Source organism: Anarrhichthys ocellatus, unplaced genomic scaffold (genome assembly GCF_004355925.1).
Source record: "Anarrhichthys ocellatus isolate YVR2014 unplaced genomic scaffold, GSC_Weel_1.0 scaffold33, whole genome shotgun sequence".
In the NCBI taxonomy this organism is placed as follows: domain Eukaryota; kingdom Metazoa; phylum Chordata; class Actinopteri; order Perciformes; family Anarhichadidae; genus Anarrhichthys; species Anarrhichthys ocellatus.
In genome coordinates, this window is record NW_022280063.1 from 1,870,710 (window position 1) to 1,898,625 (window position 27,916).

The following is a 27,916-nucleotide window of genomic DNA, read 5'->3' on the forward strand; positions in this document are numbered from 1 at the left end:
TTGTGAAAAGCTGCACTGAAGAGGAAGTGGGCAAATATTATCTCCTTCCCCATGTAGGACATTTTGGTTAGTTGTAGTATTTAAAATAATTTAAATCAACGTGTTAGGTGACGTTTTAGAGAAACGTTCCAAACAATTGCTCTTCCTCATTACGACAACAAATTTATATATATAGATTTTTTACGATATGAAAACAATGTTGTGTAGTTCGCTTCCTTTCCTGCCCGGAAGTGATACAAAAGTCAGCTGTCATGGCTGAAAAGAGGAATGTTTTAGGGCTGCCACTTCTTATTTTATTACTAACTGTGGCTCTTTTACATTTAATAATTTGTCCCTTCACTAAAGTTGAGGAAAGCTTCAATTTACAAGCGGCACACGACATTCTGTATCACAGAATTAACTTTGACGAGGTAGGTTAAGCAGGCGTAATCTATAGCATCTCCAGATGCTCGTACTGGTTGTGCTAACAAGCTAACTATGCACAGCACCAGTGTGTAACATTATAATTATTATAAATCACACCGTTGGCACAGTTTCTCTGTATATTAGAGCTCCACAGTTGTTTGAATGTAAAATGCATTAACAGTCACCAAGAGGGTACATTGAATTGATTTCTGATAAATTCATACTTAATGCATACAAAGCCATAAGTGAGAATAATAATAAATATATATAACCTTGCACTCTTTGTAGCTGTGTTGTGTAGTCAGTGAAATGAATGCTATATTATCCCTCCTATGAACTATAACTAATCTAACTATAATATGTAATCATACTGATTTTACAAAGTTGTCATCTCAGCTGTATTGATGTTGTTGAGCCCTTGCTGTCTTTCAGTATGACCACCATGAGTTCCCTGGTGTGGTGCCACGGACGTTCCTCGGCCCCTTGTTTCTCTCCGTGCTCTGCTCCCCCGTTGTGTTTCTGTCCTCTCTGCTCGATGCCCCAAAATTCTACACCCAGCTGACGGGTAACATTTTCTAACATCTCCCTAAATGCACCTTTCCAATCCAACCGATGTGCTTTTTCAAACGGTTCAAACAAATGCATTCTCTCCATGCGTTTGTCTGCAGTGCGAGCTTCCCTGGGAGTGTGCGTCGTCGGTGCGCTGTGGCACATGCAGAAGGAGGTGAGGAGGCAGTTTGGCTCCACGGTCGCCGGGCTCTTCTGTCTGACGTGTGCTTCTCAGTTTCACCTCATGTTCTACAGCACCAGGACGCTCCCCAATGTATTTGCACTGCCAATAGGTAAAATACTGCACACAGGTCACAATCATCATAAGCCTGAGAGACTCTGGATTGATTTTTTGTTTTGTTTTCCTAAATCGTTCTTCTCAGTTCTGGTAGCATTCACATCTTGGATGGCTCAGAAGTACGGCCGCTTCATCAGCCTCTCTGCTTTAGTCATCATTGTGTTCCGGTCGGAGCTCTGCGTCTTCCTGGGTCTCATGTTACTGATGTCAATGCTGAGCAGGAAGCTGGGACTGCTGCAGCTGCTTTACTATGCTGTTCCTGCTGGGATCCTGTCTCTGGGTGAGTAGTGAATGTACAGTATATGAATAGTACATTCTCAATAAATTGCCCCTGCTGTCCAATCAGGTTTTGATTTCCTGTGTTTTTGTTTTACAGCTTTGACGGTGGCCATTGACTCCATCTTTTGGAGGAAATTGTTGTGGCCTGAAGGTCAGGTTTTGTGGTACAACACTATCCTCAACAAAAGTTCCAACTGGGGAATATCCTTTGATTTGCTCACCCATGCATGTGCATTTACTTTAACCTTTTCGTGAATTTACTGCCACTGATCTCCACCCCACAGTTCTCCTTGACTCTCTCCTCCCCAGTAAACCTCTCCCTTTCTGTGGTACTTTTACTCTGCCGTGCCCCGCGCCCTGGGCTGCACGCTGCTGTTCCTCCCCCTCGGCCTCCTCGACAGGCGGATGAGGCTGCTGCTGCTGCCCACCGTGGGCTTCATCCTCATCTACTCGCTCCTGCCCCACAAGGAGCTGCGCTTCATCATATACACTCTCCCTGTGCTCAGCCTGGTGGCTGCCCGAGGCTGTTCGTTCATGTGCGTGAAAACATATCACCCCCCAATGCTTGGCATTCAAAAACACAGGATTGGAAATGTATATTTTGTTAACCAACGGCAGATATTGATCAGTGTGCGAGATGAGACACGGCACAAGCTATTGCTCACTCTCTCTTCTTTCTTTTGTGCTTCAGTTTGTGCAACTACCAGAAATCCTGGATGTATAAACTGGGCTCTGCGGTCGTGGTCGGCCAGCTGTTTACCAATGCAGCGTACTCCAGTATCAGTCTCTATGTGTCCCACCACAACTACCCAGGGGGCCGAGGACTGCAGGAGCTACACAGGCTGTTGCCAGTCACAGCAGGTTGGAGTCACTTTCAGCACTTTTTTTTTTTTATTTGCAGGGAACTTCTACAACATTATTAATTCTTAAACTTAACATGAGTGATGGGCACATGTACACAAACCATATCAGTGTTTGTTTTGATAACAATCAGCCAATCAGCTTCAAAATGACTGGTTCGTGTGGTGATATAAATAGTGGATAAGACAAAATCATTTCTCTTACTTTCTCAGTAATCCTACATGAGACTGTATACTGACATCAGTCATTGAATGCATGCTTCTCACATTGTTACACCATGCCTCTGTGCCCTCAGATGTCTTTGTTCATATCGACACCTATGCTGCTGAAACCGGAGTATCTCGCTTCTTAGAGCAGAACAGAAACTGGAGGTTAGTGTTTTCATTTTGAATGAAAATCTGTCCAAAAATAATGCACCCAACATTGCTTTGGTATCGCAGTCATTTTTGTATTTTTAAACAGATATGACAAACGTGAGGACCTGAGTCTCAAAAATCTCGACATGAAAATGTACACACACCTGCTGATGGAGGCGAACGTCACCAAGATACAACTGCTCCAGGACACGCATCGGCCTCTGGCCTACGTTGAAGGCTACAGCAACATTGCCTTCAACGTATTTCACATCCCGCCTGTTAGTGTGCGGTTAGTAAGAAAAGCTGTGCTCATGGAGAGAGAGACTGCAACCGGACAACAAAGAGAGGGACTTTAAGGGAAGCTCGGATTAAGGTGTTTAAGTGACCAAAACATAAGACCAAAGGTGACCAAAACGAGTTTCCTCAAAGGTTATAATGGTTTAAAAACAAGGACAGGTCGATCATCCACTGCTATGACATGTGCTACCCATGTAAATAAATGTTGCAGTGAACCGTCGGACATCTTTTCTGATGTTAAGTGGTTCTGTCTTGTGTCTCATGAAAAACAAGGAAAGAATTGAATGTTTTCTTGCAGATATGGAAACGATTATATTCTATAGATGGCTTTGTATTGTTTACTGCAGACTATTTCCATATTTTGTGGATATATTTTATAGATGAATACAGCTGAAACTGGAGTGGATGGAACTCATTTTGGATCCATGAAACATTAAATCGTAGCTCTAACTGCTAACCAAAGAAAAACTCTGATATTGCATAAGGAAAACCTTTATTTAAAAATGACCACAAAATTTGCATGATTCCAGTCTCGATGCTAAAACATTTATCAAATTAGGTTCAGAAGTCATTTCATATAAAGATGTACAGTACATTGTTTTTTTACTCGATAATAAACCCATAATTTAATCCCCTGGACATAAACTTAAATTGTGCTTAAGAGACAAATTGTATATTCCAAACAAACTGCTTATTCTGAAAAATACAGCAATATTATACATCTTATTAAAAACATTTCAGCAAGTAAAAAAAAAAAAAAAAAAGATCTATTTCTAAATGACAGTACCATGAGCCACAATTTCACAATGAAAATTAAATAACATTAACTTAAAACATCTTTCAGTCACAGCATTTATTTTTGGGCCATGTTTTCACTCCGAAAACAACTCAGCATCCATCTTTAATACACAATAATCAAAAAAGCGTCCTGACGTGATCTGTGTAATTTAACAAAAATATTTACAGCATTTTTGACCTGAAGTAGTTTTGGATAAGGCACAAGGAGAGAGTAGACACAGAGAAAAACAAAACAAAAACACACATTGATTAACAAGGAAACACGTTATCACCAACCCCTACAGCTAGAAAAACCCTCCCTCCCTGATACACTTTTGTCTGAGACATTTCATCACAACAGCTCCAAAGTGTTTTAACAGTAGTACACAGAATAAAATAAGTCCTCCACATCTGGCCTTTGCAGTGAGAATCAATCAGTGTATAAATCGATATTTTTTACATTTTCTCGCCCCAACAGAAAAAGCCCCATTTCACAGCGATGCAACTTGGTCCTTGATAAAAAGGGGTTTCAAGTTAATGCTCAACAGAAAATCAGTACTGGAAATAAATCAAAGGGAGGTTAACCTTGAGGAACAGCAGACCCTCCGTGTTTTCCAGTAAAGGCCTGTGTTGATTCAGGGCACAGTTGACACTGGCTGTGCTGAACAGTGTCTCTGCTGGGACGATGCTGGGAGGGCAGCCCACATAACGGGCAGCTACTTTGGCAAGATCGGGCCACAGGAACTTTTTCAGGTTCCAGTAGTCGAGGGGGTCACAGCTTTGATCGAGTATATCTTCCTCAAGGTACTCCAGCACTGCCAGCTCGGAGGACTTTGGCTTCTCCTCGTGTTTTATCTTCTGCCGGATGTCGGCCATCAGGGACCAGAGGTTGTCTTTGTTCGGGTGGGGGGAGGTGTCGGACGAAACGGGGGCCTCGTTGCAGCCGTTGAGCAGCGGGGGGGGCTTCGCCGCGAGTGAGGTAGAAGTGGACGAGTCCAGCTCCCCGACCAGATCTTGTTTCCATCGCTCAGCCTCTTCCTCCGTGAACAACGACGTCTTGTACCGCGGGTCCAGCATGGTCGCCCACGTGTACTGCGGGTCGTGCAGAGTCGCGGACATTTTGCTCACCATGGCTTCCTTTAGAGACTTGAGCATGTTGTCTATGCCCACGGTCTCGTCGAACAGCAGGTCGATCTTTCTGTTGAGGATGTGAATGAGCGGGATCACTTGTCCCAGAGTGGCAGTGCGGTTGCTCATCTCCCTGCAGGCGACTTCGAACGGTTTCAGTGCATTGCAGACCGACAGCATCACCTCCCACTGATCGCAGCTGATCATTTCCCTGAAATTGCACTCGATCGACATCTCGTCGATGGCTTTCTTCTGCTCCACCAGCCGCTCCAGCATGAAAAAGGAGGTCCTCCACTTGGAGGGAACGTCCTGAATCAGTTGGTTCTCCGGCAGCTGGTGGGCCCTCTGGAGCTCGGCCAGCTTCTCCTTGGCCTTTGCCGAGCGGTGCACGCGCTCGCAGATCTTACGCGCAATACTCAGAAGGTTCTGAACCATTCTCTGGCTCTTTATGGCTTCGCTAACAATAAGGTCGATGGTGTGTCCGAAACACTGCATGGTGACGTGGCCGTAGTCCTCCAAGGTGTTTCTGATGGTGGTGTTATCGGTTACAGTGAACCCCTTTTTCAGCCCTGATGAAGTGATCCAAGAGTCCCACAGGTACTCCAGCTGCTTTGGGATGTCGTGCATATCGTGATCACAGTCTATTTGCGAGACACTGAGGAGAGCGGAGCAGTGAAAGTCCTGACCCTGGGGTCTGACACTGGACTCGTACGTCGCCCAGTGGGCCGTAAGGGTCAGGTACTCCCTAGTCTGGCTACTGACCCAAATACTAGTGGTGAAGTGGACGACGCCACTTTCCGCTTCTTTCAGGTGGGTCAGCACAACGTCCTTCACCCTCTCGTACATGTCTGGTATGGCAGTGCTGGTAAAGTAAGAAGAAGGTGGAAGAGAATACTGAGGCTGGAGGTACTCTAGTAGTCTGTTCAGTCCAGCATTCTCCACCATCGCTGATGGCTGAAGATCCAGTGCGAGCATTTCTGCGATAAGTTTGGTGATTTTTTTGGCAACCGGGTGGTGTTCGTCAAACCGCTCGCGGTTCGGTTCCGTTTCATAAACGGAAGTGTCCATGAGCTCTTGTTTAACGTGAATGTCAGCAGACGGCACATCACCTGAGATAGCATTGTTACTTTCAAGAACATGTCCATGAAACCTCTGCATGTGCCTGAAGAGGCAGCTTGTGCCGAGGTTCGTAGTCTTTTTGCCTCTGCTAATTGTGCGGCCACAGTGCAAACAAACCACCTTTGTGGGGTCGGTGGGTGAAATGGAGAAATGGTTCCACAGTTTTGACGTCTTTTTACTGAAAACAGGCAGTGTTTGGGGCTTTTTCTTACTTGCAGGGCTCTCAGTTTCTTTGGTTGAAACTGCGTCGGTTGCGGCGAGCTCGGTGTAGGGACGAGGGGAGGATTCCTTCTCATCGGTGCTTTTTTGGTTTTTGAGGACGTCTGGGTGGCGCCTCATCAGATGCCTCATCAGACAGCTTGTACCAAAGTCGCCCCGCTTCCCCCGACTGATGACGCATGGACAGTAACGGCACAGTGCTTTTAACTGGTCAACTGGAGACACTATGAAATGGTGCCACACCTCAGATTTCACCCGTTTCATGATCATCTTGTTTTGCTGGAAAACCGAATGATCCGGATTGAGGCTTGGGCCCTCGGAGAGGTGGCATGGGGAGAAAGTTAGGGGCGTGTCCTCCCCCTGAGTTTTGAAGGAGAGATTGAGAGAGGAGTCCTGCCCTGAGAGATTCATCACCTCATCAGATTCCTCTTTTATATCCATGCTTTGGGGTAATTCATCAGATATGGTTTCAGGGGAGGATGGAAGAAGGGGCGATTCTTTTTTCACTTCCAGTGGGTCCTGTAGCTGTGTGCGGGACAGTAGTGAGGGCGGGTTTGTATAGGGTGGGGGAATGTGGTTGCCCTGTCCGTTTTCCTCAATGACAACCTCTTTGTGGGCCCTCCACATATGACGAATAAGACAGCTTGTCCCGAGATCCTTCCCATTTTTGCCCCTACTGAATTCATTCATGCAATGGATACACACTGCTTTGGAATTGTCGACAGGCGACAGGTAGAAGTGTTTCCATACAGCCGATCTCCGGCGGGAACTCGAGCTCTTCGGGGTCCCGGGGGGGCGCTCGGGCCCGCTGTCGGACATGTCTTCGACGTTGTCGTTGGAATGTGAGGATGACAGCGTGCCGCAAACGGCGTCGCTGTTGGCGTACGGTTCCAGTTTTGGGTCGACTTTGGGTAACACTTCTTTGGATGACAGATCTGAATTTTCAGCTGAGGAGGTGGACGGCGAAGTGTTCTTTGAGGCGGAAGAAATAACGCTATTTGTCAAGTCTCCATTTTTTGGTGAGTTTGGGGATGGAGGTATCGACGGTGAGGCGAGGGAGCTGGCCAGATTGTTTGCGGAAGCGTCTGCTCCGTCTTGTAAAAGCACAGTGGGGTGAGCCCTTCGTACATGCCTCATCAAACAACTCGTGCTGAGGTCTTTCTCGTTCTTACCCCGGCTGAACTCTTTCATGCAGTATAAACAGATTGCTTTGGTACTGTCTCGTGGCGATATGCAGAAATGATTCCACGCAGGGGATTTCTTCCTCGGGTTGGTGTTACTCCTCATTGATGACAGAAGGCTCTGAGTGACAGCGTCCATGGCAACATCATAAAGGGTGCTTGTGTATCCACTTAGTAAATTACTATAATCGTCACCATCTCTAGTTACAAAAGGGCCGACAGAGCTACCGAACCCGAGCCCTTCATCGTCCTGGGCTTCCTCCTCCATTCCATTCGCATCCCCAGTCTCCTCTTTGATATGCGGAGTTTCTTCATTCCCATTTTCATAGCTTTCATTTTCCGTGTTTCCCTCAGTATCAGTGTTTAGGCATTTGTTTGAAAGCGTGGGAGAAGTTGGATCCGTCTCACTTGCTTTGTCTGACTCCAACTCCTTGTCATCCTGAGGAGATAAATGGGGAGAAGGGGGAGAGTCTTTATCCAGTGTTATTGAGGAGCTAGCAGGTGACTTTTCATCCGCAGTCTCGCGTGGGTTGATGGTGTAGGATTTGAAAACGTAGCCCTCCTGGCCCTCAATCTTCAGGCAGGTCCCTTTGGCCTCTCTCTTTTTACTTTCCATGGAGCCATTGGGTTCACCGACGACATCCTCACTCATGCGAGACACCTCTTCCTCCCCATCCATGGCAGCAGCCCAAGGGTTTCCGTAGAATAGTCAGGTCTGCGTTGTCAAACGTAATCAATGTTTTCAGGTGTAGTCATTGACACTGCAGCTCTCAAGCGGGCGTCGTCAATAGTGTGTGGCTGTCCGGGACACAGGGTGCATGCTTGTCCCTCTCCATTTAAGACTAAAGTAGTCCCACCTCTCCCCCCCACACAACCTAAAGAGAGAGGGAGAGAGAGAAAACATATCAAAATATATTCTTAAGAAATAAAGAGACTCTAAAACAGCAGGTAAATGCATGTATTCTGCAATAACAACATAAATACTTTTATTCTTATCTTCTAAAGCTGATTGAACAGGCTCTTTAGGCGAGGTTTTGCCGCTACGAATAGTGTAGTGCGTTAAAAGTCACAACTCCTGCTCTAAATTCAGGTTTCACAAAATGCTGGGATTGAGCACTTTGAAAACAACTTTGTGGTTCTAAACATAGAAATGTTAAAATTTGCAAATTGGCGAGCACCGCCCAAACGCAGCATTCTGTTCAGCCCTCAGGGCCCACTACTTCATCTGCCTTTTCAGGACCGGGCCCACAGCTCACAGATGCTAATCAGAAACATCCACCAAGAGGGATGCCTATCTGAACTTCTTCCACAGAACTGTTGCTCAATTCTGTGAGCTTTCTGCATCACAAAGGCCTGCACCAACTCATCCCCACAAATTTAACCCGTTTAACCTGAATGCAAATATTTTCCTATGTACTGGAATAATCATATTTACCACTGAAGTATTCACAATATTTATAATGTTAACTTAATGTTCAGCGTTTTTAATTTTAATTTTTTTTTTTTTTTTTAAATTGAGTTATCACATTATCATTAGATCTATGGACAACTGAAAATGTGCAACAACTCTGAAACATCAAAACACTGAAGAACATAATGACTCAGGTTCGTGGAGACAGTCTACTATTAGTGCCACCAAGCTAAAGTCACTGCAGTCTAATACTACTATCCTATAATACAAACTACTTCAATAAAGGTTAGAATACTCTGTTATTGATAACAAAGAGGAGAATACTAATAGTTTCCTGCCCTCATTGATATAAATAGATGGTCAGAGTATTAAAACTACCGCAATCTACAGCCTCCAAAGTGACCATTGTGTTGAATCAACATCTCTCATAAACATAACAATTGAACATTATAATCTTCATGAAAGTAGTCATTATTGCAGGTCTGTGCCATTAGTTACTTAGGTGTTAGTAATAATCTGGTAACTAGGTGAAAATGGTGTGTATTGTGTGAACAAATCTCTCTGCACCTTGATCAGGTCAGACGTGCCTTACTTTATTTACACTGATGGTAAAGTCTATGGATCATTAGTTCCCTGATGGGAGTCAGTAATGCGTTACCACGGACCAATACTATCAAGATCAAGCATGTCACATGCAGCTTGACAGTGAGTGAGGGAGTGTATTGAGACAACGGTCCTTAACGACACAAGCCTGATTAACCTTTACAATACATGACAGTTACGATGCAGACAATACCTAGAAAAGGGTTTACAGTGCCCACGTACGTGTCCACGCGAGACTGACAATATTAGCCAAAGTACATAAGTAACGTTTTCACCCAGACGCATTCTGACTTGTACTAATAAAATGTCATACAAGCTCATTCATGTTAATCTAACCTCATGGATGTGGCCAACGTTATCCATTGTGTTGCTGAATATTAACATTTTATTTAAAGTTAAGTGGGAATTCAGAAAAAACAACTGGCCACTTCCTAATTGAGCAATGACAAAACGGTTTTCCGGGTTTGACGTGCTCGTCAGGAAGATGCGACAGACAGGGCAGCAGATAATAGCCAACGCTTTGCTAGCTTTCATCTCCACATAACACACCAACTTAAAAACAGTGTATACAGCCCGGTTGTGTCCTCACCATTATTGTACAACCGCCAACACACATCCTGAGACGCGTGCGACCCTCATACTAATACGCATTTAACGTTATAATTAAACATTGTTGCCAGTTACGCTAAATCATTAGTAAACACCACGGTGGCTATCCTGGTGCTAACTGAGTTAGCATCGGGGCTAATAAACACACAAAAAAACAATACACATGTTCATCACTTCTGTCACATCGATTTGTAGCACACATATTCGACACATTGCAAGTTCTACACGTATCCCATTAACGCCGTAATGGTCCGTTTAGTACATGTCGGACCACACCACGGATGCTAGCTGGTTAGCTGCCAGCTAGGCCACACAGGACACACTAGCTAACCTGGCGAGGCAGAACCCAGCCGTGGCAACACACGAACCACACGGGATCCGAATCAGACCAGCTCTCAACCACGACGTCCCGGCCACGTTAAACCCTCCGCAGATATGTACGTGTGCTCGGAATACTTACTGTGAAGTGTGCCGGTGGGATCACTGGGTTTCGGCTCCTAAACGGTTAAATATGACACATTTGATTGATCCAGAGGGGGGGTTCACTTTGTTGCTTTTGTCTCCTTGGCTCGCTAGCAGTTCACGTTCGGCCGGAGCAGCTCCACACAGCGTCGGACGGAAGGAACATGTTTTAATGATGTCATCGGGTGCAGGGGTCTTCGGAAGGGGGTGTCAGACCTTTAAACAATATGCGTACCACTAGCATTAACTTTTATTATCATTACCGTGTACAAGTAACGTTGTATTGTGATGATTACTCTAATAATGACACTAATAAAGTATTATATGTAATTCTTCAACAGTTGCTAAACTAAATAGCTTTTTTTTTTAGCTTAGAGCGAATCCTGCAATGAATCAAAAAGAGAGTTTATCTAAAAAAATTAAAAATAGACCAAACATAAGGTAGCTTGTTGATAAAGTAACTTACTACGAAATAATTACCTTTCAATTACTGCTACCGTGTGTTGCATTCACTGTCATTCTGGAAAAGCAGCTTTGGGTTTAAACTGGTTTCAGATAGCATCATACTAGTTATTACTGCGCTGAGGATAGGGTTTAGGGCCAACTGGTCACCAGGGTGGGGCATAGTAGGGTCTGCTGTTGTTCTGCTTGTGTCCTGACTGTGTAACTAGAAGTGCTGAATCAATAGCCCATAGCATGACAGCTAGAAAGACGTAACGTTACCCAGTTTGAAACTTATATCCGTTCGTCCGGAGATCCAAAACGGAGATAGGTCTCAGCTTTTACGCAGACAGTGGTGCGATTGCTCCAATTCGCGCTTTGTTTTTGGAGCTTTTGTCTGTGCATAGCTAGCAAGGATCGACAAAAGGCAACGCATTGACTGTGTGACAGATGGGCTTTTGTGTGAAATCTACGACTCACCACCAACATGACCTCCAGCGTCACACGTAGAGTTGTGCGTGCGGGTGGGAGTTGTCTGGTGATACGCATTGTTGTGTTGGGGGATGAGCCGTGCGTACCGCTGCTAGAGCTATTTGCTCCTGGTCGATTGTGGCTAGCGAGTGGCTCTAGCCTATGAGTGGTCCACAAAGCAAACAGTTGCATGTTCTCTGCAGATTTCAATATCGAAACTCCACAGGCACCAAGCAGGCATCTTTCTTATTTTATTAGTAACTGAACAGACCCCCAGTATCGCCCGTTGGATGAGAACACTGTGTACGGATTTAGAGCCACTTAGCAGGCCGTGTCGCCATTGCTTTGTAAGGCTGCTGGCTGGCTACCGTCTTCCTCAACTAGCAAAGCTGCTCGTGAATCCGAGGTATGTCCTTTTTGTTTAATGTGCTTTCCTTGAATGGTGACCACGAGAAGACAGTCAGCGCATCTGCAAAATGTGCGTTCAATGTGAATTAACGTGCGTTGTTTTAAATAGCTCTGTTTTAGTTTGACGCCATTTGCTCCGTTTAGGGGGTGGCTAGCTCCTCTTGCTAGTTAGCCGGCTCGCTAATGTTATTGTTAGCAACTTGGCCACTTTGACTGTTGGGTCGTTATTTTGAGAGGACATTCCATCTCTGCGCCAAATGGGCAAGCGCTAACTCCTGCGCAGTCATGTTTGAAAGTGCCCTGTGTGGCCGCCTCCCACCGCATTAAAGCTCTCAGCTCATTGACAAAACTGCATTGTACAAGCTGGCTACTAACGTTACACACCAGTCCACAACATAGTTTCTGTAGTTTGAAGCTGCAACATCAGCGGAAGTTCTCCCTCAATAAGCTCTCTTTGTCAGAGTGGTTGACTTTAACGTTATTAATAAAGTATAATGCATTCAAATCAAATGTCCAACTTGGAATACCTTAGCTCTCATAGTTCATTATCATAGCAATCCGTTATAATGCATGGTTATTTCTTGCAGTTCTGTCTATATCATTTGTCTTATTTGCAGTTTGCACAATATTTCTATTGCATTATCTTGTGCTGATACAAACAATAAATGCATTGTCACTTATGTTGCTGTTAGAATGTAAGTGGGAGTTTGTCGATCATAAAAAAAAGTTAGCTTTACGGCACAGAATACTGTATCAGTAAGGGTGGTCTTTGTTTATCCTCACCTCTGAAAGGCCACTCCTCAATAAATTGAAACGCCATACAAATGAAGTCTCCCCCACTCTGTGTCTCCACAGCAACACGGAGCGCCAAGATGAAGAAGAAAGCTCGGCAGCACCGGGTTGCGGTGCCGCAGAGGCCCTCGTCTCCCATCAAGCCTTCCCCCAACAAGCAGATCCTGACTTACGCCCAGGCGCAGCGCATGGTGGAGTTCGATCTTGATGGCCGCCTCCATCGGATCAGCATATACGACCAGCTGGACGTGATCTCGGACGACGACCCCATGGTGCAGGAGATGATGGAGTGCACCAGCAATAAGGAGAATGCTGAGAAACCACAGCAGCAGGTCCTCGTGAGGTCAGTCAGACTAAAAAACAGCCAGGAGAAGAGAAACGCTGCCCTGGGCATCACTGTCCATTCAGAGGGAGGCGGCCATCAGGCTGCTAGTATTGCCGCTCCAAAGCTTCAGGAGCCCAAATTTCGTACGGTGGAGTATAATCTTCCAGCAGTTCCTAAGCGCTCAGCTGCCTTTTACAAATACACGGAGAAGACGGAGGAAGAGCTGGACGAGGAAACGGAATACGACATGGATGAGGAAGATTATGCCTGGCTGGATTTAGTGAACAAAAAACGGAGAAGCGAAGGGGTCAGTCAGGTCTCTCACAACGTCTTCGAGTTCCTCGTCGACCGCTTTGAGAAAGAGCTGCACTTGGAGAGTCTGGACCAAGGCAGCGAAAAGCAAGCCCCCATCGACGAGGACGCCGTCTGCTGCATCTGCATGGACGGAGAGTGTCACAACAGCAACGCCATCCTGTTTTGTGACATGTGCAACGTGGCCGTGCACCAGGAATGTTACGGCGTGCCCTACATTCCCGAGGGCCAGTGGCTTTGCAGACACTGCCTCCTGTTGCCCACGCAGCCCGCAGACTGCGTCCTTTGCCCCAACAAGGGCGGAGCGGTGAAAAAGACGGACGACGACCGCTGGGGCCACGTGGTGTGCGCCCTCTGGGTCCCCGAGGTCGGCTTCTCCAACACCACCTTCATCGAACCCATTGACGGCGTCAGCCACATTCCTCCGGCCCGCTGGAAGCTCACCTGCTACCTCTGCAAGGAGAGAGGTGTCGGGGCGTGCATCCAGTGCCACAAAGCCAACTGTTACACCGCCTTCCACGTCAGCTGTGCCCAAAAGGCCGGCCTCTTCATGAAGATGGAGCCAATCAAAGATGTAACGGACACCGGAGAGCCCACGTTCTCTGTGAAAAAGACTGCCTACTGTGGAGCTCACACTCCTAACGGGTGTGTAAGGAAGCCTCTTACAATCTATGATGAGGCCAAACCCAGAAACGGACTGTGTAAGAAAGTGGACAAAGGGAGAGGCATTGGTAAACGACGTTCAAAAGGAAAGAAGAAGAGTAAAAAGCCGGAACCTGAACCTGAAGCTGCAACCCTTGCTACTGTGCCTACGTTTCCTGCTCACAGGTATGCTTGAGTTGTATTCATGATGGGAGGTGGAACGTCCGCTTACATGGTAAAAAAAAAACCCCAAATGTTGGGTCAGTGGGGATGGCATATTCAGCTACATTTACTGTGTGTGAGTGGTCGTATAGGGAGGGCTTGTCTGTCTTTCTCAAGCATGCTGACCGTGCATAAGGTTGTTGATGTACAAACATTGGCCGTTGCAGGTTTTGAGCATGTGACACTGGTGAATGTCTGCCTTCACAAATAGAAACTTCGGTGGTCTGCTCACGTGGATTTTTAAACTGCTGTTTAAAGCTTGTCTATGGCTGTTAATGTCAATATTACTCACTAACCACAACCACTGTTCTAATAATGTCTAAAAATGTACTTGGCTTGCATATTTCGAGCAAGCAGCCTGTGACTCTTGAGGTGTGCTAGTCGTCGCCGTCCCTCCCCCGGCGGTGTCCTCCTAATACCCGTCTTCCCGGCTGCCCCCTAGGTTACAAACCATTCTGAACCAGGTGTCCATTCAGAAGAAGAAGGCGTTCGTGGAGCTGGTCCTAAATTACTGGACATTAAAGAGGCAATCCAGGAACGGGCTTCCCCTCATCAGACGCCTTCAGACAAGCATGCAGTCTCAGAAGAACACGCAACCGGTTTGTTCATCTGTCAGTCAACCACAGAGGACGTTCAGTCTTCATTTTGCCTTTTTTTTTTTTTACAAATGTACCAGTTGCTTTTAGAAGTTGAAATGTGTAATCATTTTTTTCCCTAGTATTTCCTTTTCCGATTCTATCTCATGCTTTAATGTGTGTTTTTTTTGTTTCAATGTGGTCTCCAGCGGCAGTGTGAGGAGGAGAGCAGGGCCCTGAAGGACCAGTTGAAGGAGTGGCACCGCCTCCGACACGACCTGGAGAGAGCCCGGCTGCTGCTGGAGCTAATCCGCAAGAGGGAGAAGCTCAAGAGGGAAGAGGTAGGAGTGCAGGAACCAATGGGGGCAGCCTTCTGACATCACCTGTGGTCGGATACTATTCTGCGTAAAGAATGAAACCTTCTGATCCTCTAATGGTTTCCCCATCTGTGCTGTGTTGCAGATCCGACTGCAGGAGACCCTCCTGGAGATACAGTTGAGTCCCTTCAGTATTTTGCTCAGAGCCCTGTTGGACCAGCTCCAGACTAAAGACCAAGCCAAGATCTTCACCCAGCCGGTGGATGTCAATGAGGTGAACGTCAGTAGATACGTGAACACAAGTTCTGTGGTTGAGTTTGTCCACACATAATCTATTACCTAGTTTTTTTTCTCCTTTATATGCCACAAACCTATGAAAAAATACGAGTACAATATGCTGTGTTACAATTCCTTGCTCCCCTGAAGCGATGATTTCATTTTCTTGCTGCTATGGTGGATGTATTTCACCTCAGTCTGTTGTGCTGTTATTTTATTTATTATGTGCAATAGTGGGAACTTGTAGTGTTGTGGCAGGGGTCTCCACCAAGTGAACACAGATAGCGCTGCAAAAAAGCTAATTCTGGCTCTGCAGTCTCTTTTTTTTTTTTTGGGACAATGTCAATGCATTGTGTTGACGAATCGGACATGTTTGGTACAAGATCTCACAGTACTGTATGTACTTTGTCGAATGGCGATTTGTCGTTTGGCTCTCGGGCAATGAGTCATTGAAGAGCGTTAACAGCAGACATGATTAACTTTTTAAAGAGGTGTACGGTCCAGAGTGCAAGGACTTACACCCAGAGACTTCCTGTGTGACATGGCTCCAAACTGGACTTGCTGGTTCATATTTCAACAGGATGAAAGGGCGACAACGGAAAAACAGTGCGTCTGTTTTACCGGTTTCTCTGCCTGATTTCCAGATAACTGCTTCAGAGATGTTGACACACGCACGCACACACACGCACGCACACACACACACACACACACACACACACGCGCGCGCACTTGTGTTTTCCCAAAGCAAATAATCACGGCCTGTGCTTTCCCATGCATTGCTACATGTGTTACAAGTTGCACGCCACAAAGGCGACAGACAGCAGACAGTGTTGAGCAATGTGACTTCCCGCCAAGTGGAATGTGAAACTTGAGAGTAAGGTCCACTGGCAGATGGTGATGTCCAAAAAGGGTGAAGGGTTCTTTACAGGGCACGCCCGGCTAGCTCAGTCGGTAGAGCATGAGACTCTTAATCTCAGGGTCGTGGGTTCGAGCCCCACGTTGGGCGCAACCTTTTACTCTTGGGTCAATTTGGAACGGTATTGATGTTGTCTACAGTCTTTTTAGATGGGGTTGTCATGTCGTAAAAGATAATATGCCCCAACATGATCTACTGTGAACGACTTTTGATTTGTCAAGAATGGTGGAAGTAATTATAAAAACTTAACTATCTGCTGTTTCCTGTAGGTGCCCGATTACCTCGACCACATCAAGCACGCAATGGACTTCTCCACCATGCGGCAGCGCATCGATGCACAGGCCTACAACAACTTTGAACAGTTTGAGGACGACTTCAACCTCATTATTGATAATTGCATGAAATACAACTCAAAGGACACGTATTTCTACCGGGCTGCTGTTCGCCTCCGAGACCAGGGCGGGTCCCTGCTCAGAAAGGCCCGGCAAGACGTGGAGAAAATCGGCTTTGACGCGGAGAGCGGCGTGCATCTGGCCGAAGCTCCGGAAATCAAAGCACCCACATCCTTTTCTTGGGAGGACGGTAAGGGGCGATGTGTTTCGCACCGTTATAGATATCCGGAGATATCCGTAGAATGTGTTGAGCAAAAACCCATGTTTCTCTCCGTAGTGGACCGCCTACTGACGCCAGCCAGTCGGGAGCACCTGTCTCTGGACAAGCAGCTGCAGCAGCTACTTGAGAAGTTTGACATGACCTGTGCCATGAAGTCCAGCCCCTCCCGCAGCAAGCGCCTGAAGCTGCTCAAAAAGACCATCAACGATGTGCGCAATGAAATGAGCCTAAAGAGAGTCCTGCCCTCCAGCCACCACCACCACCATCACCACCACCACCATCACCACCACCACCACCATTCGACTCCCTCCACGTCAGCATCATCTTCATCGGCTGCCCCCCGCCCAGAGTTGAGTACACCTAAAGAAGAGAGATTGAAGCCCAATGGACTTTTTCCAGATGACGAGGGTATGTGTTGATCTGGGTTTGGCTTCTTTTTTTTCCCTGTGCTTTGGTATTTTAAGCCTCACATGTCCTAAATATCCTGAAGCTCAGGTCAGAGGTCAGAGGTTAGCCCCCCCCGACCCAAAACATAGCCATACAGAGCAATGTCACATGCTTTTTCCCGTACCAAGTGTGTCTGAGACATGGTGGTATCGTCGTCTCTGCTGCTTTCAGTAATGCATCACAAGCCTGCTCCCAGCCCTCTGAATTTCCTTCCTCATCTCCGATTCTTTTAAGCGATTTTGGAAGAGAAGAAAATGGCGATTTAAGTCTGATTATCAGGCTACTTTAACACATAATCATCATGAACCCTGCACTGTTTTGTGTTGAGGTGAGCATCTGTCCGCTGTTTCAGGGAAATTAGCTAAAAACAACCACAGATGTTCCTGGTATTTAGGAAAGCGGCGCCTGTGGCTGTGAACATGAACCTTTCTTCCCCAACACTAGAATCAAGAAAGCCAATAAAACATCTTAATTATATAGTTAACTGATAAAACCTTTGAATTTTTATTGGATAATTAGTGGTAATGTTTCTTAATGTGTACTAAGTGTTTTCAGTGACTTCAGCACACAGAACCAGAGAGTACCAACTTTTGCATGGGTGTCATAGTTGTCCAAACAGCGTCCTGATGTCTCTGTGTTTCCGATCCCGGACTGGGAGAGAGCACCCAGTCAGGGTCACATCCCAGTGTTGCTGTAGTATCACACTGTGTCACTGCAGTGGTGCTTAAAGTTTAAACTCACAGCACAGTCGCTGAGTCACATTAAGATTGCTAGTGGGGGTGGGGAGAAGGAAGTCATTTTGCTCATTTTTTATTCATAAAAGTGCCACTGTGTTATGCTAAATAGTGCCTTGTTTTACTTTTATGATAAACCTAAAAGCCATATGATAATGTGCAATGTCAGCACTTCTCCAAACACAAGGACAAAGTGTGGGTGTTGCAGCGCTTTACTGTTGGTAATAGCATTATACTGCAGGTCATATTTTTTGTCTTTGTCATGGCTGGACCTTTTTCTTTTATTGTTTATGGTTTTTAATTTTTATGAATAGCTTTAAAAAAAAAATTGTATTCTTCCAAAATAGTACGCCTAAAAAAAATGTCATTGTGCTGTTCTGCATAGCTAATCTTTTACCACAAGTTTTATTTTCTATTTCTATAGCACCATGAGGAGATAGTAATGAGGATGAAGGAGAAAGGAAAAATACATTCATATGAATAATAAAACGGGGAGGAAAAAAACAAACTGATGCACCGCACCAGAGGAAACAAATTGTGGGGCCATAACAGCCTGTGTGCCGTAACATGAATAATATGTGTTGTGCTTAATGTTCGCAGTTTGAATGATTAATGTTGGCTGTGTAGTCAAAATGATGACAATAAGCAGCTTGTCTGTGTGCCTTTTCTCCTCTTCTCCCTTACAGGAGACAAGTCTCTTCCTCCTAAACTGGAGCCTTCGGACTCCATCCCCCTCCTCAACCACTCGGACAGCGACCCCGGGCCCCCCACCCTCAAACCAATCGACGCCGCCCCGGACTGCGAAGACACGCATCCGAGCAAGTTCGCGCGGTTTGACGGGGAAATACCAGAGCTGCTCTCCTCCGCCCCTCGCCTCAACGGCCACTCCCGCCGCGACGGCCTCCAGAGCTCGCTGCTGCACGGGGACGTGAGTGTGGTGGCCACGTCGACCCTCGCAGAGCCCACGGGCACGGTCAACCGGCGGACCGCCGTGCTCTTCCGCAAGTCGAAGGCTGCCAGTCCCTACAAGCCCCCGAGGAGAGGGGACGAGGCAGGCGGCGGCGGCGGAGTCGACGGCAAAGAGGGCGAGGAGGAGGAGGAGGAGGAGGAGGAGGAGGAGGACGACGCTGAAGACGGCGCACAGCTGGGCTCCAAATCCTTCCTGTCGGTGGTCATACCCAGGCTGGAGACGCTGCTTCACAGCAAGAAGAGGAAGCACAGCGGCAGCAGGGACAGCGAGGAGGAGGAGGAGGGAGGAGAGGGAGAGCACGAAGAGGAGGGAGAGTCCCCTGTGAAGCGACTCGACACTGGTAAGAACAAGTGTGAACAGAAAGACTCCCCATTTCCCTGCATGTTCTTCGAGCTGCCATATGGCAGAGTATGAATGACATTTCCTCAACGCTCTGATTGAAATTAGTGCAGCAGTATTTAGCTGTGCTGCCAACCCATGAAATTGACAGTTGAAACATCGCAATTAGCCGTTACACCACATACAAGTCATCACAGTCAAAACAGCACAGCAGTAACAACAGACACTTGATTGCTGTTTTACACGAGTTTTATTCAATTCGATTAAAGGCCGATTGAAGAAACTGTAGCCAATGCAGACGCGTTAACATTTGAATATCTGTCATGAGCTGTGTTGTGTTGTGTCTCAGGCTTGTCGAGCGGTTTTCTGGAGGTGGACGATGAGCAGGACCTAGTAGGCTCTAGTAGAGCCAGTAGGCTTGTGGAGCCACGAAGACGCTGTGCCTCTGAGTCCTCCATCTCCTCATGTAGCAGTCTGCCAGGAAGCACCAGGTAAGCCAGCAGATAGAGGACATGTCTGCTCTGGTCTTTGACTTCAAAGCAGGGTCTTTTATTAAGTCTTTTTATAAAAGCAGTGCATGTCATACTGAGAAAACCTCCAACTGGTCTCAGTCGAGATAAAAAATGCTCCACTGAGAATCCTGAAAATCATAACACTGATTCAAATAACAAAAGGGTGAAAAAAAAAAAAAATCCATTCAATAAAATGTAAAAGTATGACTCACAAAGATGGGAAATTATAATCACATCATCAAAATGTACCAGAAGGATCGTCACCAGACTGTCCGCCCCTTTTCAAATGAAGTTTCTGGAATGTTTATTGCAGATTTCCTTTGTCACGACTTATATATTTGGAAGTAGCTAAGCTGCATATATGAAAATGGTGTTGAAAAGTGTATAAATATATATAAATAAAACAAATAAATAACAGCAGGTCCTAAAGATCTGTTCTTCCACTCTTCTGTTGTTCAATCAGCAGCAGCTGTTTAGTCTCTCGAGTTGACTCTGGTGTGTGTGTGTGTGTGTGTGTGTGTGTGTGTGTCTTTTTCTTCGTTCGTAGCACTGTTCTCAGTCTTCCAAAATGTGGGAAAGGGAAACCCGCCTTGGTCCGGAGAAACACTGTGGACGATAAGAGCGAACTAATCGCCTGCATCGAAACCGGGAATTTTGCAAAAGCTGCTCGAATCGCTGCCGGTAAGTTGGCTGCATTGTGTGTCAAATCACATCCGCATGCACGTGTGAGGGTTAGTCTTAAAGTTATGTGTACAAACTACGCAATTTATACTCTTATTTTCAATAAATACACAGGATCCTTTCCAGTGAAACATTGATATTTAATTGATCTTATGAATTCTGTGCTACACTCTACACAGTTATTTGCCTTTTCTGAAAACAGAAGCCTGAATGATACTGAATTTTTAGCTCGATACTGATATCAATAGAACATGTTTTGCTTTTGACTATTAAGAAAAAGATCTAATTGTAAAACACAGTAAATATGAGGAAACACTACATTGAGAACTGTAAAATGTTACTGGACTTTCAGGGTCAAATATACATTAGAATGCAAATTCTTCTAGCGTATGAGCCAGAATATACATCTATATTTGTCAGTTGGTGGGAATGGCCTGCTAATGTACAAGTCAACAAGTCAAGCTTCACCATCAATGTATTTCAAACAACACACACATGTATTGTAGCCTGTTGCACTCAGTCTTGTCCAGGACTCAGTGTGGCCAATAAGCAATACAGCACAGAGAGTAGTTGTGTCTACCGCCAGATGTTTGCAGGTGCTTTAACATCTTTTCCCTGTTGAACTTTATATTTGTTCCTAAAAGTCAAACTTGATAGAACTTGCAAACACCTGGTATTCACACACACATACACATAAAGAAACAGGGTTGGAAATTACCACCAGCCAACTTCTTGTGGCTTTTTGGCACTGACCGGTGAGCGTTTATGCTCTGCCTGCCATCATGGCGCGTAACCAGTCAGCAGCTGGAGCCTCTTCCCTCATCTGAAAATTCCCATTTGGCCAACAAAACGCCAAAAGTGGCCGGTTGAATTCTAATATCCGTTGTTCACTGTGACTCTTAAAAGGGGAAAAGTGAATTTCCCGCCCTGATTGTGGTCCTGCGCGTGCAGCACGGCTTTGGAAAATGTGTTTCTTGTGTTTTTAAACCCACACCTGACTTGTTTGGTGTTGTTCCCGCTTCCATAGAGGTTGGCAACAGCAATATTTGGATGCCCGCTAGTGCTGCAACAGTTGCATTGGAACCCCTAAAGCTAGTTTGGGCCAAATGTAGTGGATACCCTTCCTACCCTGCCTTGGTGAGTGTTTGTTGGAGAGAACGCATGACAATCACTGACTGCAGTCTCTGTACTCTGTACCTTTTCCTGTCATCTCTTCACGTTGGAACATAATTACTACACTCAAGCAATAGTTTCACTACAGCTGTTCTTTTTAGGTGTCCAGTGGACAGTCTTGGGGGGGGGGGGGAGAAATGTCCTGTTTATCCACTAGGTGGCAGCCTTTCACTGTCAACCAGCTCAATTTGACCTCAGCATGAAAGGACAAATGAGTAAAAGAATCCTATTGCCTCAAGCTGGAAGTGTTCATTGTGTGTGTGTGTGTGTGTGTGTGTGTGTGTGTGTGTGTGTGTGTGTGTATATACAGTGTAGACATATTTACTATATGCTTGAGTGATTCTGTGGGTGGATGTATGTTTGCCATGCCTCTGCATTCATGAGCACCAATCTGTGTGTAACGGCCACCCCCCACTGTGTGTAGATCATCGACCCGCACATGCCACGCGTAGGCTGCCAGCACAACGGGGTGTCCATCCCCATGCCCCCCATGGACGTGCTCCGCATCGGAGAACAGATGCAGTACAAAGCCGAAGAGAAGCTCTACCTCGTCCTCTTCTTCGACAACAAGCGCAGCTGGTGAGTGTCCGCGGGAATGATTTAAGCCGCCGCCGGGCCTCCACAAGTGTAAACCTGTCAAACACATCAGTCAGCTGATCATTACTTCCTCGTGGCTGCGTCACATTTACTGTCGAGAGGCGACGAATGGCCCTCGCCTCCAGAGGCGTTCAAAAATTCCACCTGGACTCCCATCACTGGGAAAGTCTTAAACAGTGATGGTGGTACTGGAGCCTTTAGTGTCACAATGGGATATCAAAAGATTCAAAAATATAAGTTAATACGACAATAATTAATATTGTTTGTTACATAATTAAAACAAAGTCTGAAAAGAGCTTTTTGTTTTGTCCTTTACCATCAATCAGTTGATTAAATACTTCTTAGTTTTGTTCTGTTTTGTCTTGGTGCACACATCATTTATCTTAAAGAATCATTTTGCATCCCAAACACCACTGCACACTCAAATGTAGCAGTTGCAGTAGCAATAGTAGGAATTTAGACTGTTGTTACTTTTGCTATTCTCGGGGTTGAACACTGAGATTGCAGCGTTTACTGTGAGTTTTAACACACGTTTCGCTCTTTACCTGCAAAAATACCGGCAGAAACAAAGCCCATGACTTATAGTTTGTGTGTGTGCAAAGAGAAGGGTGCCATCTCCAGATAACTGTTGAAACCAGTAGTCAATTGAAATGTAGTAATTGGTAATCAAAGGAACATTCCAAACATTTACAGATTCCTGCTTTTCAAATGTGAGGATTAACTGCTTATTTCTGTTTTATAATATTATTGTAAATTGAACTTTTGGGTTTTGCACTGTACGAACTAAACAAGCATTTGGAAGACACCACTTTTGGTTTTCAGAACATGTGATGGCACTTAGGGTAGTTGTCATTGTGTTCCCTCACACACACATGAGAATAAACACAACTTATCTGTAGCTTTTTGTTTGAAATCAAACCTAGTTTATTACAAGAGATCCCAGTTTTCTTATGAAAAGAGTGAAATATTACTGGGAAATGATACTTCTACAACCATGAAAAAACAGCAACTGTTTGGTTTTGGTTACATCGATGCTGTCCTTTCGCCTTCAGGCAGTGGCTTCCTAGATCCAAGATGGTTCCTCTGGGATTGGACAAGACCATAGACAAAATCAAAATGATGGAGGGACGCACGTCCAGCGTTCGCAAGGCCGTCCAGATCGCCTACAGCCGCGCCATGAATCACCTGAGCATAGTGCAGGACGAGCCAGTCAGCGACCTCAGTGACGTGGACTGATGCCACTCGCTGACTCTCTCCCCTCACACACACACACACACACACACAAACCTTTACCTCTCCTGTACCAAATACCTTCCTCTCCGCCAACTTCTCTCGCTCCATTTCTGCAGGAGACTCAAATGTTTACTGGGCACCTGCTGTAACAGGTGGTGTCTCTTCCTCATCCATTCCTACTCACGCCCACACTCTTACCATGTGCCGATGGGATACGGCTGCTGCTGAAATGAATGTGTCTATCTTATCCTCTCCACCTCCTGGCCCGTAACTGTGCTTAGAGACAGCTCCTTTATGTCCCCCCCCCCCCTTCCCCGCCTCCACCAATCACGACTGTCATTTCAAGGCGAAAACCCCGTCCGTGATTGATTCCTTACATCTTGGCAGCCTTACCAAACTCTCCTGTGGTGTCAGGACTTTGTAGTAAGGCAAGAACTCAACACCGACTGCTACATTTTGACCGTGACTGATCGGTCGGTTAATTTGGCAGGCAGCCAATCATTATTTCTCTTACAAGTTATTAAAAAAAAAAAAAAAAAAAAGAAGCATCGAGTAGCTTGGTAAATCAGCTACATGAAAAGCTTTTTCCGTTGTAGCCTTTAATTACCTTATGTCAAGGTCACATTTACATACTGGTCATCTCCATTTACAAATACCTTCCTTTTGTATTTAAACTGTAAATAATCTGTACAGTTGCCTGACACTAACTTATTTTGTAGTTTTGACATAAATGGGTACTGTACAGGAGTTTTCTTAGTATTTATACTTGATGCATTCTTGGCACTAACATGCGAGTGCTATTTTGACAGTGATGTATGATCTAGGAGAATAAAAGTGCAAAAGCCTTAGTATTAAGGAGATTAGGGCTAAAAATGTATTCATTTTTTTAAGTTATTGAAGTTTATAATCGTAAGCTTCCATTTGGCATTAATCCTTTTTGTATTCCAAAATAGTTTTAGTATATTTTTGTTCATATATATATTTATATGATTTAAAGTCTCTGAAGCTCATACAGGCAGTCTGATGTCGTGGACCCAGAACGTATATATTGTTCTCAAGAAACCAAAAAAGTTGCTACCCCAGAAGTTTTTTTTTTTTTTTTTGTTTGTTTTTCTTTTGCTGATTCATTTCCTGTGTGATGTGTGAAATTGTTGCCAAAAAAAGAAGAAAAAAAAAAAAAAAGTATAAAGTGTATTTTTATGTGATGCATTTGACTGTTACTTGGTTTTGCTGTAGTCGTGGGGAGACGGGCCTGCGGTGACTTATTGTAAAGTATTTGCATTACTTTATATCCAAGGAAAGACGTGCGAAGTGATTGTGATAAAGTGGCACATTGCGTGGTGGATACTTGCCTTCTTTTTAAGTAACCTTTTCTAACTTTTTTTTGTAGTTGTAGACTTCAAGACATTTCATTTTATACTATTGCCTATTTCTTCTGGGTAGCATTGGGCCGTTTTGATATATTTCATTTTGTACTTTACTGTCGTAGTATTTTTTTTTTTTTTAAATCAGGTCATATGAAATATTGCTGGGGCTGTTTTTTTTTTTTCTAGCAAAAAAATAAAAGAGACAAATATGAACACGTGCTTTGTTTTTTTTTATGTAGTCTCTCTCAGTGACGGTATCCAACGCTTATTCGATTCTTCACCTTTTGTTTCAAGCATTTACAAACTCACTGCTAAAGTAAAAGAGAAGAAATTCAAATTCAAATTCATTATGAAATTTACTTATTTTAACTGGGGCACAGGAGGGACTCACATTCTCCTCAATGTCACATATAAGAACTGAACCTCCTTCATGGTTGGCAGAGGGCAGACACTAATCCAACCTACTACCTGCCATATGGCAGCGCACCCTGCTCATCTACTCAGCCCATGATTGTCCACTTACATAGCAAATTGTGTCCCACAGGTTGCCAGCTACGTAGGTGTGGGTTTCTGTATTCCAGCAATTTTTATATGAAGTTTTGAAGATCATGAGTTTATAATGGAAGTCGAGGTGAGTAATGATTGGACTCCACTTTGAAAGTAAACTTTATTTGACAGGCGCGCAGCGTCAGAATCGCTCCACAAGACTTTGAACTGTCGAATTTGTGTCGGGCAGTGTTCTGTTTTTATTTTCAGATTCAAAAAACAGGCTCTGAACTGCTGTCAGTCCCGCAGTTTTTACCCTACGAGCACATATGACACCTTCAAATCACAGGCCTAATCAGCCCAATAAGGACTTAGGCTGTAAGGTCATGAGTTTGATTCAACACTGCGCCCATAATTGAACTTAAACTTAACACTCAACTGATTCACTCAGCTGCTCCTGCTACCTTGAATATATTTTTTTTAACATCCTGGAACCACAAGCCTTAGTTTTTAGTGCAATTAAAGTTGCACAGAGTTCTTGTAATTCTTGATTTTGCACAACTTCCTGCTTTTTCAAGACTATCTGGCCCACGAAATGAATCTAATTTAAATATTGTGTGGTGAATTGCTCATTTGAACTTGCACCTCTATTTTGTTACTGTTTAATTATTCATTTCCATCTCAAGTGTTTGCTCACTTGTTACAGCATGCACCTTGTTGATCTGCCATTTTAAGCGTGAATCGTTGCAATGCCAAAGGATATTTACATTTAAGATATTAAATCATATTCAATCCCACCTGTTTTTTTCTTATGTAAATGCGGCTTTTCAAGTGTGATTACTTGCTCTTCAAGCAACGGCAGCAGCCTGCCAGCTCTTGCACGTATTTTGAGAGCTGGCCCCTTACAACCAGAAACTACTTAGCTTTGTGTCTTTGAGATTAAGCTATGCAGATCACACAATACAGAAAATCTGTATGTCTGAAAATGATGTAGTAGGTTATTTCCCAAACGCCGGAATAGTCTTTCCAACTTTCTCCTAATGACTTTGTAAGTTGGGAGTAACGGATGTTAACTCTCGATATGTATTAGCCATCAGTCTGATGCTGCAGGCAAACCAGAAAATAAGTTGTGTTGGCCGTTTTATCTTTTGTGTGCTTCTTTTGGTCTTGAATAGTTATTTAAATTAATTTGGGAGGGGAAATGTCATAACTCATCTGAAACGTGACAAGGGGAACTCTATAAACATGTAAAAATATTAAAGGTAACAAATAATTATAGTTAAGTGCAACGTGTCTGAAATGTAGTGGAGTAGAAGTGTAAAGTAAGGAACTACAGCTAGTATCCCTCCTGCTAAAGCTAACTGAGAGACACAAGTGTGGCATCAAGCTCAACAGGAAGAGGCGGCCATTTTCCGTGTCTCCATAGAGAGGCACTGTGGCTCCACACAAAACCTCCCTCCGTTGTATGCCGAGACGTTGTCCACAGTACCTGCTGAGGTGAGCAGGTGGACGTTCAGGTACTGAACGTCCACCTGCTCACCTCAGCTCGTTTCCCCCAACTCAGATAGGCATCAGTATTCAGCATCGTTTCCATCCTGGTGTTCAAATGGTGAATGCACCGATTAGAGAGAATGCCAATTAATGCTAAATCAGTTTGAAGACATGGCTGCTGCTTCGATGCCTCTCTTTTCTCCTTCGAGCTCAGCTAAAAGTCTGCTAACGCCAATCACAGGCCATCTCTCCTCCCCTCATTTTTTTCACAGAGAGTGGGGCATTCTGCTCTTAAGTTTATTTTTATTTGTTTATATGCTAATATTCAGACGGAAGTTAGCTAACCGTGATGGAAGGCTAGAAGTGTAAACAGCGCTGGGGGTTTGGGCGTGAGTTGAACCCGTAACTTCCCATTGCACTAGTTTGCTCTGCGGATTCATTCATTTAAAAAAAAAAAAAAAAAAAAGCCCAAGCGAGGCACATCTTAGATGCAAATTTTGGATGGAAGCTGTTGAAATATGCATTTTTACTTAAGCCAATCCGTCTTTTGTTATTTCAAGCCACTGACATTCAGAGAGGTAAAGTAGCGTTATGGGGATTAAATGAGCTGGTAATGGCCCCGTGATATAGAGAGCCACCTTCAAACCACATTGAAAGACAACTCCCATCTTTATAAACAGTCGGAGCTAATGTAGTTGCGCGCAGACACCCACACACACACACACACACACGGCGGAGTCTGACTCCATCCCCTCTTCTCCTCCTTTTGTCTGTCTGTCTTCACCAGATACTAATTGCGTGGGGAGGTAAACATAGCAGTCAAGTGGAGAGGACGGCGAGTCAAGCGTGAATATCAATCTCCCCACATCAGTGTCATCAGATGACTTTGACTGAGTTGAGGCGAGCTCATTAGAGCGGTGGAGCAGGGTGCCGCAGGACGCAATAATATCCAGGTGGAGGCCTCCGAAAGTATGGAAGCCTGCAGAGCTCACCAGTTAAGAGGTGTGTGTGTGTGTGTGTGTG

At 44.9% G+C, this 27,916-nt stretch overlaps 3 protein-coding genes and 1 non-coding gene across 7 annotated transcripts; 3 read left to right on the top strand and 1 right to left on the bottom strand.

Annotated features, from left to right (window-relative positions):
• The first annotated feature begins 241 nt into the window (after positions 1–241).
• On the top strand, positions 242–3,265 carry alg12 (ALG12 alpha-1,6-mannosyltransferase). Its single transcript, XM_031865684.1, has 9 exons — positions 242–410; positions 838–970; positions 1,074–1,247; positions 1,338–1,532; positions 1,629–1,732; positions 1,844–2,067; positions 2,223–2,392; positions 2,688–2,763; positions 2,855–3,265. The coding sequence occupies exons 1-9, from the start codon at positions 252–254 to the stop codon at positions 3,102–3,104; spliced, it is 1,485 nt and encodes a 494-aa protein (XP_031721544.1). The 5' UTR covers positions 242–251; the 3' UTR covers positions 3,105–3,265.
• Positions 3,266–3,521: 256 nt separating this feature from the next.
• zbed4 (zinc finger, BED-type containing 4) lies at positions 3,522–11,755 on the bottom strand. Of its 3 annotated transcripts, none has more exons than XM_031865682.1 (3): positions 11,278–11,755; positions 10,553–10,770; positions 3,522–8,344 (listed from the first exon to the last, which is right to left on the bottom strand). In XM_031865682.1, exon 3 carries the CDS (start codon positions 8,146–8,148, stop codon positions 4,375–4,377), a length of 3,774 nt encoding a protein of 1,257 aa, XP_031721542.1. In that variant the 5' UTR covers positions 8,149–8,344; positions 10,553–10,770; positions 11,278–11,755; the 3' UTR covers positions 3,522–4,374. The 3 variants fall into 3 exon arrangements, with proteins under 3 accessions (XP_031721542.1, XP_031721540.1, XP_031721541.1); XM_031865680.1 differs by having other exon boundaries at positions 11,035–11,755; XM_031865681.1 differs by having other exon boundaries at positions 10,553–11,755.
• Positions 11,153–27,916, top strand: brd1a (bromodomain containing 1a). 2 transcript variants are annotated; one of them, XM_031865679.1, is made up of 13 exons: positions 11,153–11,872; positions 12,730–14,131; positions 14,610–14,766; positions 14,952–15,083; positions 15,205–15,333; positions 16,521–16,833; positions 16,921–17,271; positions 18,731–19,354; positions 19,703–19,844; positions 20,413–20,546; positions 21,574–21,683; positions 22,144–22,298; positions 23,369–25,078. In XM_031865679.1, exons 2-13 carry the CDS (start codon positions 12,747–12,749, stop codon positions 23,550–23,552), a joined length of 3,816 nt encoding a protein of 1,271 aa, XP_031721539.1. In that variant the 5' UTR covers positions 11,153–11,872; positions 12,730–12,746; the 3' UTR covers positions 23,553–25,078. The 2 variants fall into 2 exon arrangements, 1 of the variants encoding a protein (XP_031721539.1); XR_004213385.1 differs by lacking the exons at positions 22,144–22,298; positions 23,369–25,078 and adding an exon at positions 27,896–27,916 and having other exon boundaries at positions 21,574–22,019.
• Positions 16,269–16,341, top strand: trnak-cuu (transfer RNA lysine (anticodon CUU)). The gene has a single exon. It is a non-coding gene; the product is annotated as a tRNA-Lys (tRNA).